General features: G+C 43.8%; 2 protein-coding genes across 2 annotated transcripts; both read left to right on the plus strand.

Moving 5' to 3' along the window:
- Nucleotides 1-2,440: 2,440 nt before the first annotated feature.
- Nucleotides 2,441-5,121, plus strand: cbx8a (chromobox homolog 8a (Pc class homolog, Drosophila)). The gene is made up of 5 exons (XM_065010436.1): nt 2,441-2,653; nt 2,791-2,834; nt 3,211-3,276; nt 3,436-3,502; nt 4,050-5,121. Exons 1-5 carry the CDS (start codon nt 2,585-2,587, stop codon nt 4,923-4,925), a joined length of 1,122 nt encoding a protein of 373 aa, XP_064866508.1. The 5' UTR covers nt 2,441-2,584; the 3' UTR covers nt 4,926-5,121.
- A 4,900-nt stretch (nt 5,122-10,021) lies between these two features.
- On the plus strand, nt 10,022-16,390 carry LOC115127456 (meteorin-like protein). Its single transcript, XM_029657079.2, has 3 exons — nt 10,022-10,503; nt 13,895-13,954; nt 15,458-16,390. The coding sequence occupies exons 1-3, from the start codon at nt 10,089-10,091 to the stop codon at nt 15,793-15,795; spliced, it is 813 nt and encodes a 270-aa protein (XP_029512939.1). The 5' UTR covers nt 10,022-10,088; the 3' UTR covers nt 15,796-16,390.
- The last annotated feature ends 1,491 nt before the right edge of the window (nt 16,391-17,881 follow it).

Consider the following 17,881-nt stretch of genomic DNA (forward strand, 5'->3'; position numbering starts at 1 on the left):
TGGCATATGATTTCCAATGCATCCCATGCATCTTTTGTCCGCTGTCCTTTGTCTCCTCGTCTGTAATAAGGCTACAGTGGCCATATCTACGTGTTATGTTGAACATGTGTTGTTGGGTAACAGTGTAGGGCGAAATAATCTGGCATCTGAAGGTCAAAATACGGAACAAATCCGATGTACATTCTGCTCTCCCCTTCGCATAGGCTCTAGAGCCATTCCACCAAACGAACGAGCGTTTTCTTTCCAAACCCGAAGCATATTTTCGGTTTGATGAACCGCTAAGGCGTTATAAACACTATATTATCACACATTGTGCACACTAGCCATGCTTTGTATGCTATTCAGTAATAGACTGTAATTGTGTAACAGCAGGCTTTCCCTGTTTCTTTTGATATTGTGGAAACGCCTGAGTAATTTAGTCATATATCAAATCACATTGTTGACAGAAACGCTCCATAATTTCGTTCGTTATCATACAAAGTTGTAAAATAGCTATAATGTAATGTTTAGTATGATATGTAAGTCTCTCTCGCGTTCTCTCTCTCCTCCCTCTCCCTCTCTCTCTCTCTCTCTCTCTCTCTCTCTCTCTCTCTATCTAAATCAAATTCATACATATCTCGTTGTCTCATTATATTTTCATAACTCGTATGATTCCTTTTGGTAACTATGCCCCTTTTCTATAGATTATTCTCTTACTTGTACAACGTAGTTGTGTACAGAAAAATGCAGGCTACAATTGATTACTTGATTTTTCCCAATTTCCTTTTCTGAAAAAGTTGAACCTTTGATTTGGACTTGTATAACACTGTACTCTAATGACTTAGGCCTACTGTTAAATACATTCAGTTTGATCTTTATGTAATTCATAGCTCTGCCTTCATTACCCTTTATTTTTCACTAAAGAAAGGTTGTAGTTTGCATGGATCAAGGGACAGAACTCAAGGGGTTTATATTTGTATTAATTTGTTTAATAAGTTACCTAACGAGGACTGATAGCCACATTTAGTCAAATACTATAGGTTTCTGTAGGGTATGTTTCAGATCTCAGAGTTATCTCTTTATTATAGGAGGCGTAAATCAGATTATATTATTATAAAGATTCCGTATAAAAACAAAATCGTTATGAAAAACACAAAGCCAAAAAACTTTTGTAAGTAAGCCTAATTATTAAAAAATGTATAAGTTCATGAAGCAATTAAAGCAACCATGGCGTCTTGATAATAATAATAATAATAAACAATAACATTCGTTATAGTAAATACAAAAACTGGTATACATTTTTAACAAACCAACATAATTTATTTGAAGTAATTTGGTTATTTAGCAATGTATTAATATTGTTATGATTATTATTAGTAAGTATAAACATCATTATTGTTATTACCTTGTGCTAGATTATGTTATATATCATTATCATGTCATTCTTTTTTCCAGAGACCTGTTTATTCGTGTTATGGCTATGTTATCATATGTTCACATTTCTATGGCTAAGAAATGAGAACATATGATAACATAGCCATAACACGAATAAACAGGTCTCTGGAAAAAAGAATGACATGATAATGATATATAACATAATCTAGCACAAGGTAATAACAATAATGATGTTTATACTTACTAAGTGTTTGAAATATTTGATCGTTTTCAGTTGTGTTTACCTATTCATCTTCAGACAGTAAAACTTCAAATTCAACTCTTCTTAATTTGACTTTTAATTGTTTTCATAAATTCATAAATCTTCAACCGAATTAGTTTTTTTAAAACTATCGGAAGACCAGAGAGACCAGAGATTCAGCACCCCACAATAAAGTAAATTACCTATGAAAAACAAACAATATCTTCATGAAAATGATACAACTTGAAAGGTCAATTTTAATTGACCTTTGTAGAGTTTAGCCTCACGTAGTTGGACATTAATGAACAATAGCGCAAGATTATAAAATAACATACTTTCCCATCTCTAGGCTACACATAGCTATCCTATGCATTTGTATTTAGGTTGGTGCATGGGATTCCTGGCAACTAGCTTATCAGTTAGATTCGGTGGAAATACAATCGAGCCTCAAGGTCATGTTCTTATTGATTCTCACTTTGATATTTTCATATCAAATAAATGAATGCTCTTTTTTATATTTCTAAATGCCGATGACTGGCTATTTAAAGATCTGTTCAAGGAAATAGTCACAATGCAAGGTAAGAGGTTGGGTAGACTATACAATGAATTTAAATTAACACATGATTTTCAAATGGATAATCCTTTGGTGTGCCATAGTCAGACGGTTATTTATTCGCTTATGCCAAAGACATTCCTGCGCACAAACCAGACAACCACCAAACCAGCGTCATTTCCTTAGACTCAATAGGAATTAACTCCTCCCCTTCACTTAGCAACCCAGAGCACGTAGCAACAGCTGAGCCAATGCGCTCTACCAGATACGGTCCCACCGACTGCGGTGCTTGGCAACCCATATAAAACGTGATGACGTCTTCCTCACTGAGCGTATTATGGGATGTGTGGAATTAAACAGCGAGGGCAGTAGATAGAAAAAAATATATATAGCTTATAAACGAGGTTGAAGTAAACATGGAGCTATCGGCTGTTGGAGAGCGTGTCTTCGCTGCCGAGTCCATCATCAAACAACGCATAAGAAGAGTACGCAGTTTATTTTCGTTACACCTCCGCGTTTCTAACAATAATGTATGCTAATCGTGTGTTTGTGCACCATCGCAATGACATTCTATCGACAATAAGTAGGCCTAATTCTCTCCCTATTTGTTGTTATATTGCAGGGTCGAATGGAATACCTTGTGAAATGGAAGGGCTGGTCTAAAAAGTGAGTAGGCTACACTCTGGTTTGGAAGCTGACAGCAAAGCTTCCAGCCTGTCGTGTTATCTCTCGAATGCTTGTTTTTATGTGCACCAACGTGTGCTCATGACATGTTAAGGCCATGTAACCGAGGCTTGTTGATTGCGTACAGGGCATGGTTTTGGTAACATTCGCGTACTTTGCTTAGGCTATTTTAACGCACAAGCACACGACAAGAGTGTTGCTAACATTAGCAGATTGCTACCTCCACATACGTCGCTGTCCGCAAAGGCAATGTCATAATGAAAGCAACGAGATTCTCAGCCGACATTGTTTCATTTGTGAACGCTTTCATCACAAATGTGATACTCTTCTTACGCTACCGTATCGTTCTTTTGGATAGATATAGCACCTGGGAACCAGAGGAAAACATTCTAGATGCGCGCCTCTTCGCTGCGTTCGAAGAAAGGTAAGGTTTTGACAGCACAGCAGGCCTCTTCTGGCAGAGTGCGAATATGTCATCTTGGGCTATCCCCAACAGACGACAAGCATTTAACAACTCAAATGTGACTCAATTATTTCGAGCGAGTTACGTTTCATACGAAAATTGTATGTATTTATTTCACAGGGAGCGTGAAAGGGAGTTATTTGGGCCTAAGAAGAGGGGACCGAAACCGGAGACATTTCTGCTGAAGGTGGGGGAATTTAACAGTGACTGTCATGAGTTAGTTAGTCCATGTTTCAGTCATATTTATTTTCTTACTCCTCACCTATGTTTTCCGACAATTGAATCATGAGTCTTGTGGTCTGATAGAATGTCAGACTAGAAAACGTCTGATATTCAGCTAATAAATAGATGAAAGTGCAACATTGTCTGTTATCTTGCTCTTACATTTTTTACCTCTGCTTTAATTTCCGTTGTGATGTTATTGTTCAAGCTCCAAGTTGAATAAAGTAACACGTTTCCATGTTAAAGTGGGAAATAAATGTATCGCAAAAGAGTGAATGCATGGGGCTTACTTTTTGTTCAAACATTGTCATTACCAACCAAATTGGCATCATTGTAATAAGGATTTTGGTGTAGGGAAATGGCATGTGGATGAACAATGTCAAATAGGCTATAGGCCCATTTCATTGTTGGAAAATATCTGCAATGATCCAGCTTATTAATAACAGGATTTAGCCTTCCAAGTACATGTTTATAAACCCCCATACTTATCTAACTTGACCACCTTTATACAGGCAAAGGCCAAAGCCACAGCAAAGACTTCTGAATGCAGAAGAGAAATGCCAAGGGGGATTCGTGTTTCATACCCTGTTCCGATGCCTATGATTACACCGAGAGCTCGAGAGGGACTACGGGCTGTCGTGCCCACAATCTTTCCCCCTAGCACGGTCAACCGAGGAGAGAGCGTGAGGGTCAGACTGCCAGAGACACAGAGAAGGCCGCGACCGGCGCCTCTGCACCCATTCATGGCTGAGGAATTTGTCAACATCCCTAAAAAAAGGGGACCTAAACCCAAGTTGCGTTTACGATTCAACATGGAGCCAGACAGCTGTCCAACAGAGGAGCCCACAAAGAGGAGTCGGTTAGAGGAGCAGCAGGTCCCATACGGTTTGTCTAAAATGTCCAGACATTGTCATCATGAAGGCGAAACATCTAAGAGAAGTGTCATCCAGTTGACACGCAGGTTTCAAGAGGGAACGAGCATTGTGCCAAAATCAAACAAAACTCAAAGACGGCTGGGGACTGTGTCCCATCCTGGCACCCATAGCCATGACGGTAGACTCCTCCATAAGGCTAGACTCGATCAACAGAGCCGCAGGACTTTAGAATGCCCTGGGGGCATGTCTGTCCCACACCCCAAACTGAAGCATGTGTCCAAAAACCATTTCTACAGAGCCAGTGACTCTTCTTCATCCATGCAACAGTCTAGGCCCATTGTTGTCGCCAAATCACCTGCATCGAGGAGTTCTGGAGAGCAGTCAGCAGTGTCTTGGAGGCCTTGTCTGGATAATGTTGAGAAGGTGGTGGTAACCGATGTGACAACAAACTTTTTGACAGTCACCATCAAAGAGAGCAGCACAGACAAAGGTTTTTTCAAAGATAATAGATGAAATGAAGTCAGTATCTGCTTCACATAACATGACTAACAATGCAACAGCTATTTGTAAGAAGTTAGTAATAGCTTAATCATGATCATTTGAGATACATTTTCTATAGGCCTAACTATATCCAGAGTTGTATGTTTAATATGTATTATGTCAAAGTATTTAATGTAATAATGACCAAATTAAACATGTCTATATAGTTTATTTGAATATAATTTTTTGGATAACTATTTCATATTTTCATTTAAACTTTTAAATACATGAATTAAGAGTCTTACATTTCCTCACCTTCTAATGGGGCTTTCAATTCAGCCTGGTTTAAATGTGGTAGGCTATAGAGGTATGTAATAGCTGTTATTTAATATGGCAATAAGGACTTTCCCTAATGTTTCATACCGTTTTCTGTACACATTTAACAAATAGATTTAACAAATATTTTCATATTTTGTATTAACATAATTGCAAGGATAGACATCCATGTAGACCTACCTAGTGTAAAGTAGGCCTAATGTTTAAACATATTTGGAAAATACCTTCCATTATCCATAGCATATTCTATGCAATAAATCGAGAATATTCGTGTGAAAATGTATGTCAGGTAAGGTTCAATGGACGAACTTGACCTGTAGTTAACAATTACCCTAATACACAACTCTGTGCTCCGGTGCAGCAGCCAGTGCAGTTGGAGCTCGGCGGTTGAAATGTTCCCTGGACTCCCTGATGTGTGTCAAATCAGTTCAGCACAGCTGGGACTGGGACTGGTGATATTTTAGTTATGAAGTTTAGAAAAATGCACGAGCAAAACACATCAGTTTCCGATGCTGAGTTAATTTGTTTTGGGATTTGAGGTAATCATTTGTAAAAATGTATTTTGTTGGCTTATTCAAATAGCCATTTGGGAATTGTTTTGCGCAATATTCAAAATAACCCGTCAGTGGATTTTCATGACACGACTAATTGTTTGCTTGAAGAAACCTTCGAACAAGATAATTAAATGGGACAATGATTAACTGAGGTTTGGGGTTTCTTCAGGCAAACAATTAGTTGTGTCAAGAAAATTCGGTGTTTAAGGACCGGACTGGTCAGAGTTGAACTTTTTGACGGTGTCTAAATAGTAGGTTTACTTCAGTTAGGGTAGATAACAATTAATTACCGTATAGCTCTGAAGCATTGGTCATGGTGCGAGCTAATGAGTTTTGATGATCTATTGCTCGTTAGACCAATTTTGTCCTTTCTAATTATTTGTTCACAATCTAGATGGATATTCGCATGGGGTCTTGATTAGCAGACAAGGACGTGCATGTATGTAGTCAGTATTTGATCACTTGACTTATTATTCTTAGGTCTATTGACAGACTGCCGAAAGAAATGGCACACATGGGGCCACAGACTGCTTCATCTTTTGGATCTTGAATTGGACCACAACCTTTTCATTAAATTAGACGAACGCTCATTAAAAACAATTCAAAATATCATGTCCAAATGCATCTTAGAAGTATTCCTACTTTTGATAATGCCAATATCGAATGGCTTCTGCGTTGTAGATTTTCTTAGTTATCTATAGCCTAATATAATACAGGTTTTTACATTCATGTCAACCTAACAATTGACGTTTCTATCTTTTGGAAAGTACGAAATATGACTCATCATCACACACCCTGATGACCCACGCCTCCTTTTATGAACTGAGCTATATGACTCGCCTAGTTAAATAAAGGTTCAATATTAATACAGTAGGCCACACACCATTGATCTACTGCAATCCATTTCTGTCGCACGCCCGGGACTATAGGCCAACCCATGTGTATGTGCAACGTTATGTCTCCTAATTGTTTTAGGCCTAAGCATATGTCTTTTGCGACAAGCAATGTATAGACGGTGCCAGACGCACGGCAGTGGGGTAAGCTATATTACAATGCAGGGACCAGAGGGCACGGGAGTCTCATTGCAGGTGGTTGCCGTCGGGGACCGTTTTAGCCAGCCATGGGTTGGTCCTGGGCAAGAGGGCCATGATCGTTCAAAAGATGCAGATGAAACGCGGATGCTGCTGGATGTGTGTGATGATGGGACGTCTGTGTGGCATATTTTACTATTTTCATATGATGTGGTCGTGCCTCGATATGGGATGGGGTGCTTGTCCTTGCAGGTACGGCAGTAACCCTCAAGACCCGGGTGGAGTGTCACAGACTCAACTCTATGTTGCCATAAGCCTATGAGCTTTTTATTTTATTATTCACGATTTTAATATATATTATTCAATAGGGGTTATAATACCACATTAAAGAAAAATATTACTTTGGCCAATTAGCATAATGCGTCTTATGGACAGATGATGTAACAAAATGTAAATGACATGCCTGCAGGGAGACAGAAATATTACAGTGCTGGAGCTGAGCTAGAGGCTGACTGTGACCTTAAATCATCTCTGGCATTTCTAACACTGGCCCATTATTTTATTTGAGGAACCCAAACGAGCCCATTTTATTGCTTGAGGCCCCCATTATTAGCCAGATAATGATACTTTTACGAAGAAAAAAAACTAGTTATGCAGGCAAAAAATGGACCAGCCCTTCTGGCATTTGCCCGAAATGCCAGATGGCTAGTCTGCCCCTATGGGACACTGAACCACTAGCCTAGAATTCAGTCAGTCTGGGAGCTGAATGCCACTCGGACTAGAGGGTTATTCTCTCTCTTTTTGTAGAATAACAAAGTGTCCATTCATGTCGCTCTCCCCAGGGAACTGGGCTCTGGCCTCCGAACACGTGACTCAAACAGACCAACCTGAGAGCGCGTGTGAAAATGAACCTGGCTGTGACAACAGCGCGAGCCACTCAACTGCCATTGACAGTTACAAGGCCTTCCCTTACAGCTGAATTCTGATAGACGATTGAAAATAATAGCTATTCCTGGGTATAGTTCGGAATACTTTTTATAGACTAAATTAAAATAGTGTAGGTTAAGAAATATATACATTATTAATGTTTAAAATGAATGAAAGGTGCCCTATTTTAGCTCTTTGCAATTTAAAAAATCTAGCCTATAGACTATGTTATTACTACACAGTAGGCCTATGTCTGTTAAATTTCCACCTGGTTGAGGAAAGGACATATCCTTTTCGTAAGCCTATACCCTAGCAGAGGACTTTCCCCGCAGCTGAGAAAACATCTGCCTAAATTCTCCATATGAGTGCAATTTACCAAACCACATTCCCATCAAAACGCATACGCCTTTGATCTCGCACCACCGGAGGGGGCCAACCAAGTCCTGTGAACAACCAACAGTATTATACACATGTGGTTGCTGGAAAACCCCGCAAGATGTCGCAATGGTCTTGACTTGCACCTTTTGTTGCTTGGGCCCAGAAGGATTGCTATTTTGTTCACAGGTTTTAACCCTCGTTAACGTTAAACCGAGACGCACATGACCTGTATTTTCCAGATGTGCAGTACATGTACACGGCCACTAGATAGAGCCCAAGTATCAAAAATACGTTATACCTTTTTCAGTTCTTGGCCTGGGCCTGTTCCTAGTTGGATGGATTTCGTCATCATTACCGTTATTCGCCCTCCCCATCTCCTTCACCCCCACTCACCACCCAAACTATACTATCTGTGGCCGTTAGGCCTACCATTCGTTTTTATAGAACCAAGCCTATCATTACAAAATGCGATTTAAATTATCTGCATATATATATACAAACAACATCGTATTATTTTGTTCATTTATTTTATGAGTTATTTACTTTTATAGGCCAATGTTTAGGGGTTGAATGTGCAAATACAAAGTGTTCGGAAAATACGTATCAATACTAGCTTACATAAATAAAAGGCTTCTAAATAACAAGTCATTGGCATTTGTTGGCATTTATTTCCCAAAGTTTCACGAAGGCTCCAATTATCCAGGTGTGGAAAAGCTGTGAGTCGCGCAGTGCACTTGAAGGTAACAGATGGCTGGAGCCTGTACTGCGGATCGTCTTTTCACTGAACTAACCTAAAACAAAAGCTAAAAGAGATTGAACGCGTATTAAGTCGTGTGGGAACGTAGGCCTAAATAATGCGATTTAAAAAAATGTAATTACGTTTTGGTCAACCTTTTTCGATTATTGGACCCACAGGCTATTCCGATTGATAGCCTATACCTACAATTTGCCACACATAGCCTACATGTTGTTTTTTCCATTTTACACAACTTCTATCATTAAATGATGTCACGACAAATACAAATTACCGCCTTTGAAAAGGTTTCGATTTATACATCTTTGGGCTTGGTAATTACGCCATTGATTGATTGATTGAATTTATTTGACAAGTTGTAAAATACATGCATAAGCGCGATCCAGCTAGTGACGCCTCCACATACAATTTAAGAAAATCATCAAGGATAACACAATTAAGCTTATTAGCTTATTTCCATTGTGGTCCAACGGTAATGATGACGAAATCCATTCCCGGTTGTATCAACCATAATCATCCTCACACATACACACATACACATAGCGAGGACATCAATTTTCTACCAACGCTGTCAGGGGGCCTGGGTGCACATGGCGAATCATACAACGCAGCCGCAGCGTCAGTCACAGGCGTCCACAGATGTTGCTAAGAGAGCATCTCAGTGAGCTAGCGGAACATTGGTGATGTTTTCTCACCAAGTTGATTTTGGATTCTATTTTTATTCCTATATTTGGTGGTTGCAATGTCGCCAACTCTAAGACTGATTTTCATGTATGTACTGTTCCTCTGCTGGTTGTCTTCCTGCGCGGCAGACCTATGCAACTGGAGTGGAAGGTGAGGGATTCTGATTTTTTTAGTAGCCAGAATTCCAAACTGGTAATTGACTTTGAGATTGCGTTTGCCGTTCTAAAAACGTTGTCTAAATATTTATGGTTATTATCTGTTTATACCAATATCCTCATCGTTTTCAGGTAATTGTGTATTCTTATTGTTGCATATTATTGCAACAACAAGCAATAATATGCAATAGCACTACTTGCAGTTATCCTATCAAAATGGGTTTTGCCAAAACAATAAATGTTTTAACACTTGGATTGAGTGGGGGGGGTAATATACATATTCTCTGTGAGTATAGGCTAATCTCTCGTCGTATAATCTTTTCTGACCTGCGTTGTTTTCTGAGTGAGTGTGCCCATTTGAACCCTTCTCCTTGTTCATGGATTGCAGTGGTTTGGCGCGTGAGGCTGAGGCTAACTCGCGGACTGTGCAGCAGGTGCGGCTGCGTTGCACAGAGGGTTCGGTGGAGTGGGTCTACCCGGGTCAGGCGCTTCGGGTCGTCCTGGAACCCAACCTGTCCTCTGCGCGCCACACAACGATCTGCATCAAACCGTTCCGCAGCTTCAACGGTGCCAGCGTCTACATCGAGCGGGCTGGGGAACTTGACCTGTTGATGACGGATGGAGGGCGGCCGGAGCAGGTGTTCTGTTTCCCGGCGGACGGACCTCAGAAGCCAGCCATCTTCCTCCTGGCGAACCCGCAGAGGGATATCAGCCAACGCGCAGTAGGCTTCAGATATGAGTTGCTGGGCAATCGGACCACTGCGCCCAACCTCGGCCAAAGTGTGTTGCAGGGTGAGTATTTGACAGTTGTGAAAAAATTACCCAATTGTCATAGTTGAGTAAAAGTAAAGATTCCTTAATATAAAATGACTTAAGTAAAAGAGGAAGTCACCCAGTAAAATACTACTTGAGTAAAAGTCTAAAAGTATTTGGCTTTAAATGTACTTAAATATCAAAAGTAAATGTAATTGCAAAACTATACTTAAGCATGTAAAGTAAAAGTATAAATAATTTTAAAATGTTGCTTATGTTAAGCAAACCAGACGGCACAAGCTTATTTATCGATAGTCAGGAGCACACTAACACGCAGACATAATTTACAAACGAAGCATTTGTGTTTAGTTAGTTTGCCAGATCAGAGGCAGTAGGGATGAACAGGGATGTTCTCTTGATAAGTGCGTCAATTGGACCATTTTACTGTCCTGCTAACCATTCAAAATGTAACGTATACTTTTGGGTGTCAGGGAAAATGTATGGAGTAAAAAGTACATCATTTTATTCAGGAATGTAGTGAAGTAAAAGTAAAAGTTGTCAAAAATATAAAGTGAAGTACAGATACCACAAAAAACGACCTAAGTAGTAGGCTACGTTAAATTATTCGAATTTAAGAACTTTGGACCACCGAAATGTGGAGACGATAGGAATTCTCTATTTGTATGACATGGTCATAAGATGTTAATTTGACACTTTTGTTGGAGTTGCAATCCCAATTGTAAATAGACGTAATCATTTATTGATATAACAAAAATAATGTATGTTTTGTCAGTTGTATTGGTGTCAAAAAACAACATTGCAGTGAAGAATGAAAGTGATCAACAAGTATCCTTAATGCAAATCATCACCTTCAGTTGTTTTTAAGTGTTTTTACTTTAGACTCATCTTCTTGACCATCATTTAACAATTTCCAAGCAAGTGCATGAATAATAAAACACTGATACATTCTAACTTAATCATAGAAGACAATAAACTCCTAGCATCACAGCACACGGCACAAGAGGTGGGCCCATTCACTGTGTGGGTGGAGTGGTGTGCTGGGGAGACTGAGGGACAGTTTGGGGCCCAAAGAAATCAGTCAATTATCCAATTAAAAACCAAATCCAATCTTGCCTGGTCTAGGAAGCAGCTGCTGACCGGTCTGTTGTTTTGTCTGGTGGTCTCATTTCCACCGGAGGGACAAAGCTAGGGAGCAGGGGCCAGGGTGGCGAAGGGCCAATGGCCCCCCGGGTATCTCAATGGAGACAGCAAATACTTGTTGGATTCTACAGATGCCTCATCTCTGTGTGGGCCTGTCTCAATGGGGTGACGTCATTCTCCTGTCCTGGTGATGTCTGTCTGTCTGAGTCCTTCTCTCCCAATATTGACAGAGTGGAGGAGTTCAGTGGAGGATACCAGTGATTGGGGTCACCAGTCAGGTCATTCAATTAGACCGCTAAACAATAGAAGTCAAACATGGAGGTTGAGACTCATCAAGGCTTTTGATCTGTGTGGGTAGTGCTAGTATGGTGGAGGAGATGTGAATGGAGTAGAGACGCATGCCCGACATTCCTCCATCTGACCCCTTGGCTTGTTGTCTGGATGAGCTGAGGAGGGATGGATGAATGGAGTAGAGACGCATGCCAGACATTCCTCCATCTGACCCCTTGGCTTGTTGTCTGGATGAGCTGAGGAGGGATGGATGAATGGAGTAGAGACGCATGCCCGACATTCCTCCATCTGAGCCCTTGGCTTGTTGTCTGGATGAGCTGAGGAGGGATGGATGAATGGAGTAGAGACGCATGCCAGACATTCCTCCATCTGACCCCTTGGCTTGTTGTCTGGATGAGCTGAGGAGGGATGGATGAATGGAGTAGAGACGCATGCCAGACATTCCTCCATCTGACCCCTTGGCTTGTTGTCTGGATGAGCTGAGGAGGGATGGATGAATGGAGTAGAGACGCATGCCCGACATTCCTCCATCTGACCCCTTGGCTTGTTGTCTGGATGAGCTGAGGAGGGATGGATGAATGGAGTAGAGACGCATGCCAGACATTCCTCCATCTGACCCCTTGGCTTGTTGTCTGGATGAGCTGAGGAGGGATGGATGAATGGAGTAGAGACGCATGCCAGACATTCCTCCATCTGACCCCTTCGCTTGTTGTCTGGATGAACTGAGGAGGGATGGATGAATGAAGGGATGGGGCTGCTGGTATGTGTGTGTCAATGGAGTGGCAAGCTGTCTGTAATCCCCATCCATCAATCAGTTATCTCAAGCCCAGCCGTCACAGTAGGGTGATGGGTGTGGGCTGAAGTGTTGAAAGTGGACCATCACAGTAGGGTGTTAGTTGTGGTCTGAAGTGTTGAAAGTGGACCCTCACAGTAGGGTGTTAGTTGTGGTCTGAAGTGTTGAAAGTGGACCATCACAGTAGGGTGATGGGTGTGGTCTGAAGTGTTGAAAGTGGACCATCACAGTAGGGTGTTGGGTGTGGTCTGAAGTGTTGAAAGTGGACCCTCACAGTAGGGTGTTGGGTGTGGTGAAGTGTTGGTCTGTAAGTGTTGTTGAAAGTGGACCTCACAGTAGGGTGTTGGGTGTGGTCTGAAGTGTTGAAAGTGGACCCTCACAGTAGGGTGTTGGGTGTGGTCTGAAGTGTTGAAAGTGGACCCTCACAGTAGGGTGTTGGGTGTGGTCTGAAGTGTTGAAAGTGGACCCTCACAGTAGGGTGTTAGTTGTGGTCTGAAGTGTTGAAAGTGGACCCTCACAGTAGGGTGTTGGGTGTGGTCTGAAGTGTTGAAAGTGGACCCTCACAGTAGGGTGTTGGGTGTGGTCTGAAGTGTTGAAAGTGGACCCTCACAGTAGGGTGTTAGTTGTGGTCTGAAGTGTTGAAAGTGTACCTCACAGTAGGGTGTTAGTTGTGGTCTGAAGTGTTGAAAGTGGACCCTCACAGTAGGGTGTTGGGTGTGGTCTGAAGTGTTGAAAGTGTACCTCACAGTAGGGTGTTAGTTGTGGTCTGAAGTGTTGAAAGTGTACCTCACAGTAGGGTGTTGGGTGTGGTCTGAAGTGTTGAAAGTGTACCTCACAGTAGGGTGTTAGTTGTGGTCTGAAGTGTTGAAAGTGGACCTCACAGTAGGGTGTTAGTTGTGGTCTGAAGTGTTGAAAGTGGACCCTCACAGTAAGATGATCACTATAAGAAGTGTAGATGATGATGGTTAATATGAGAGAAAGAGAGAAATGGGTGGTGATGCAGAGTATGGAGTGGGCAGAGTCTGAGAGAGAGATTGTGAAGCGAGAGAGAGAGAATGGTTAGAGAGAGAGAGTTGTGAGAAGACAAGTGAAGTGAAAGGATGTGCATTGGTGCTCCACAGGGTGATGTGTGTCCCTTTCCTCTGCATAGACCAACACTATAAACTTCTCTCTCTCCTCCCACAGCTAGCTGCCGTCCCTGCAATGACACAGAGCTCCTCCTGGCCATCTGCAGCAGTGACTTTGGTATGTATCAATAGAACATAAATAATTCATTATTGTTCTTATTTACAAATCTAGATCCTATATCAAACATTTATAAAAACGGTAAACAACTATAGCGTTTGACTCGTTGTGTCCTATCTCCTTAGTTCTCCATAGATCCATGTAGCCCAATCTGTCCCCTCATCAGCTGGGTATCACCACTCATTTATTCTACAAAGGCCTGGGGTGGAGTGAGTGAGTGAGTGGGTGTTGGAAAGGAGATTTTGTGTCTGTGTGGATGTGTTGGGGGGGGGCCTGATCTGTTCCCAGCGAACAGCTTCTGTAGCTGGGCAGAGGGGCCTGACAGATGTGAGGGCTGAGGCTGCACAATGGGAGACCCATTGGCTTAAGGCTGCAACAGAGCAGAAGCAATAGTACCATTGAGTCCACTTCATTTATAGGCTGACTCCCGTGCCCTGATCTCACAAGTCGCCATCATCGACTTTTTGATGAGAGAAAATAGCTGGCTAATGAAAGTGTAAATGGCCACAGAGAGTGAAAGGAGGGAATGGAGGGATTTCTGTGGAGTGAGTGGGGGATGTGGAGACTGAGAGGAGGGAGAGTGAGTGGGGGATGTGGAGACTGAGAGGAGGGAGAGTGAGTGGGGGACGTGGAGACTGAGAGGAGGGAGAGTGAGTGGGGGATGTGGAGACTGAGAGGAGGGAGACTGAGTGGGGGATGTGGAGACTGAAAGGAGGGAGAGTGAGTGGGGGATGTGGAGACTGAGAGGAGGGAGAGTGAGTGGGGGATGTGGAGACAGAGAGAGTGTGAGTGAGTGGGGGATGTGGCGACAGAGAGAGGGTGAGTGAGTGGGGGATGTGGCGACAGAGAGAGGGTGAGTGAGTGGGGGATGTGGCGACAGAGAGTGTGAGTGAGTGGGGGATGTGGCGACTGAGAGGAGTGTGAGTGAGTGGGGGATGTGGCGACTGAGAGGAAGGAGAGTGAGTGGGGGATGTGGCGACAGAGAGTGTGAGTGAGTGGGGGATGTGGCGACAGAGAGTGTGAGTGAGTGGGGGATGTGGCGACTGAGAGAGTGTGAGTGAGTGGGGGATGTGGCGACTGAGAGAGTGTGAGTGAGTGGGGGATGTGGCGACTGAGAGGAAGGAGAGTGAGTGGGGGATGTGGTGACTGAGAGAGTGTGAGTGAGTGGGGGATGTGGCGACTGAGAGGAAGGAGAGTGAGTCGGGGATGTGGAGACTGAGAGTGAAGTTTCTGGAGGGAAGATTTGAATCCTTTTTCCACTCATACAGCAAGATCCTGTTAACTTTTTAATTTCCCTCTTGGCCGCTTTAAAAAAACAAATTATTGAAATGCACATAACAATTTAGATCAGCTGAATCATACTGTATTGGTGGCTGTTTAATTGATACATTTCTCATCTTTCTGTTCATATTAATTGGTTTTCATTACAATAAAACATAACCATAAATGATTGGGATGACTGAAAACAGTCTCTAATGTTAGTCCCCTCCTCTGCCCCTCCAGTGGTTCGCGGCTCCATCAGGAACGTATCCCACAATGCTGAGCGGCAGACATCGTTGGTGGAGGTCTCAGAGGGGAGGGTGTACCGGCAGCGTAGCGGGGTGTTCGAGCGCCACACTGGCACCATAGGGGTTCCCGGTTCCAGTTCCTCATGGCACGGTCACATCCACACACTGTTACAGTGTCACGTAAAGCCTGGGGGCGGAGAGTTCCTATTCACAGGGACAGAACACTTTGGGGAGGCCTGGCTGGGTTGTGCCCCCCGCTATAAAGACTTCATGTCCCTCTACCAATCAGCTTGGGCGGCTCGTCAGAACCCCTGTGAGTTCCCGCTGGACTGAGGGTGTGTCCCAGTTCCTAGTGGCGATCCATGAGCCCTGTGACCTATATGTAGGTTTTTTTTTTTTTAATGGAACACATTGAGTCTCTTCTTTCTACCCCAGTTGGCATGGTAGAGATTATGTCGCCGTGGCCTCACGACCACAGCGGTTTGAGAGATGTTGTCCCTTCTACTCCTCATGAATCTATACCGCTCACAAGACCAGCAGGGACAAATCTGTTGGAGCACTTGTAGAGCACAAGGAGTACAAGGCCCAGGGCAGGGGCCCACAGGGGACCCATCCAACCAGCACTAGAGGGGCCACCCCAGCCCCTGCCGGCCCCAGCGGGGAAAGGCTTAGAGAGCCTGGCCCTTTGTCTGTCTCTCTTCTCAACGCCCACAGCTCCCAGAGACTAAAAATGGTTTGACTGCTGCTTCACTCTTTGTCTCTCCCCTCACCAACTGCTACTTCACTCTTGGTCTCTCCCCACACCAACTGTTGCTTCACTCTTTGTCTCTCCCCACACCAACTGTTGCTTCACTCTTTGTCTCTCCCCACACCAACTGCTGCTTCACTCTTTGTCTCTCCCCACACCAACTGCTGCTTCACTCTTTGTCTCTCCCCACACCAACTGCTGCTTCACTCTTTGTCTCTCCCCACACCAACTGCTGCTTCACTCTTTGTCTCTCCCCACACCAACTGTCTCTCCCCACACCAACTGCTTCACTCTTTGTCTCTCCCCACACCAACTGCTGTCTCTCCCCACACCAACTGATGCTTCACTCTTTGTCTCTCCCCACACCAACTGCTGCTTCACTCTTTGTCTCTCCCCACACCAACTGCTGCTTCACTCTTTGTCACTCTCTCCCCACACCAACTGCTGCTTCACTCTTTGTCTCTCCCCACACCAACTGCTGCTTCACTCTTTGTGCTTCACTCTCCCCACACCAACTGCTGCTTCACTCTTTGTCTCTCCCCACACCAACTGCTGCTTCACTCTTTGTCTCTCCCCACACCAACTGCTGCTTCACTCTTTGTCTCTCCCCACACCAACTGCTTTGTCTTCACTTCACTCTTTGTCTCTCCCCACACCAACTGCTGCTTCACTCTTTGTCTCTCCCCACACCAACTGCTGCTTCACTCTTTGTCTCTCCCCACACCAACTGCTGCTTCACTCTTTGTCTCTCCCCACACCAACTGCTGCTTCACTCTTTGTCTCTCCCCACACCAACTGCTGCTTCACTCTTTGTCTCTCCCCACACCAACTGCTGCTTCACTCTTTGTCTCTCCCCACACCAACTGCTGCTTCACTCTTTGTCTCTCCCCACACCAACTGCTGCTTCACTCTTTGTCTCTCCCCACACCAACTGCTGCTTCACTCTTTGTCTCTCCCCACACCAACTGCTGCTTCACTCTTTGTCTCTCCCCACACCAACTGCTGCTTCACTCTTTGTCTCTCCCCACACCAACTGCTGCTTCACTCTTTGTCTCTCCCCACACCAACTGCTGCTTCACTCTTTGTCTCCACACCAACCCACACCAACTGCTGCTTCACTCTTTGTCTCTCCCCACACCAACTGCTGCTTCACTCTTTGTCTCTCCCCACACCAACTGCTGCTTCACTCTTTGTCTCTCCCCACACCAACTGCTGCTTCACTCTTTGTCTCTCCCCACACCAACTGCTGCTTCACTCTTTGTCTCTCCCCACACCAACTGCTGCTTCACTCTTTGTCTCTCCCCACACCAACTGCTGCTTCACTCTTTGTCTCTCCCACACCAACTGCTGCTTCACTCTTTGTCTCTCCCCACACCAACTGCTGCTTCACTCTTTGTCTCTCCCCACACCAACTGCTGCTTCACTCTTTGTCTCTCCCCCCCAACACCAACTGCTGCTTCACTCTTTGTCTCTCCCCACACCAACTGCTGCTTCACTCTTTGTCTCTCCCCACACCAACTGCTGCTTCACTCTTTGTCTCTCCCCACACCAACTGCTGCTTCACTCTTTGTCTCTCCCCACACCAACTGCTGCTTCACTCTTTGTCTCTCCCCACACCAACTGCTGCTTCACTCTTTGTCTCTCCCCACACCAACTGTTGCTTCACTCTTT

This window comes from Oncorhynchus nerka, linkage group LG26, assembly GCF_034236695.1.
Source record: "Oncorhynchus nerka isolate Pitt River linkage group LG26, Oner_Uvic_2.0, whole genome shotgun sequence".
Lineage (NCBI taxonomy): Eukaryota > Metazoa > Chordata > Actinopteri > Salmoniformes > Salmonidae > Oncorhynchus > Oncorhynchus nerka.

Coding starts and splice junctions, on each gene's coding strand:
- LOC115127456 (XM_029657079.2), top strand. CDS start 10,089: ATGGATTGCAGTGGTTTGGCGCGTGAGGCTGAGGCTAACTCGCGGACT. Junction 10,504..13,894: donor CGGCCAAAGTGTGTTGCAGG/GTGAGTATTTGA, acceptor CTCCTCCCACAG/CTAGCTGCCGTCCCTGCAAT. Junction 13,955..15,457: donor CATCTGCAGCAGTGACTTTG/GTATGTATCAAT, acceptor CTGCCCCTCCAG/TGGTTCGCGGCTCCATCAGG.
- cbx8a (XM_065010436.1), top strand. CDS start 2,585: ATGGAGCTATCGGCTGTTGGAGAGCGTGTCTTCGCTGCCGAGTCCATC. Junction 2,654..2,790: donor TCAAACAACGCATAAGAAGA/GTACGCAGTTTA, acceptor GTTATATTGCAG/GGTCGAATGGAATACCTTGT. Junction 3,277..3,435: donor TTCGCTGCGTTCGAAGAAAG/GTAAGGTTTTGA, acceptor TTTATTTCACAG/GGAGCGTGAAAGGGAGTTAT.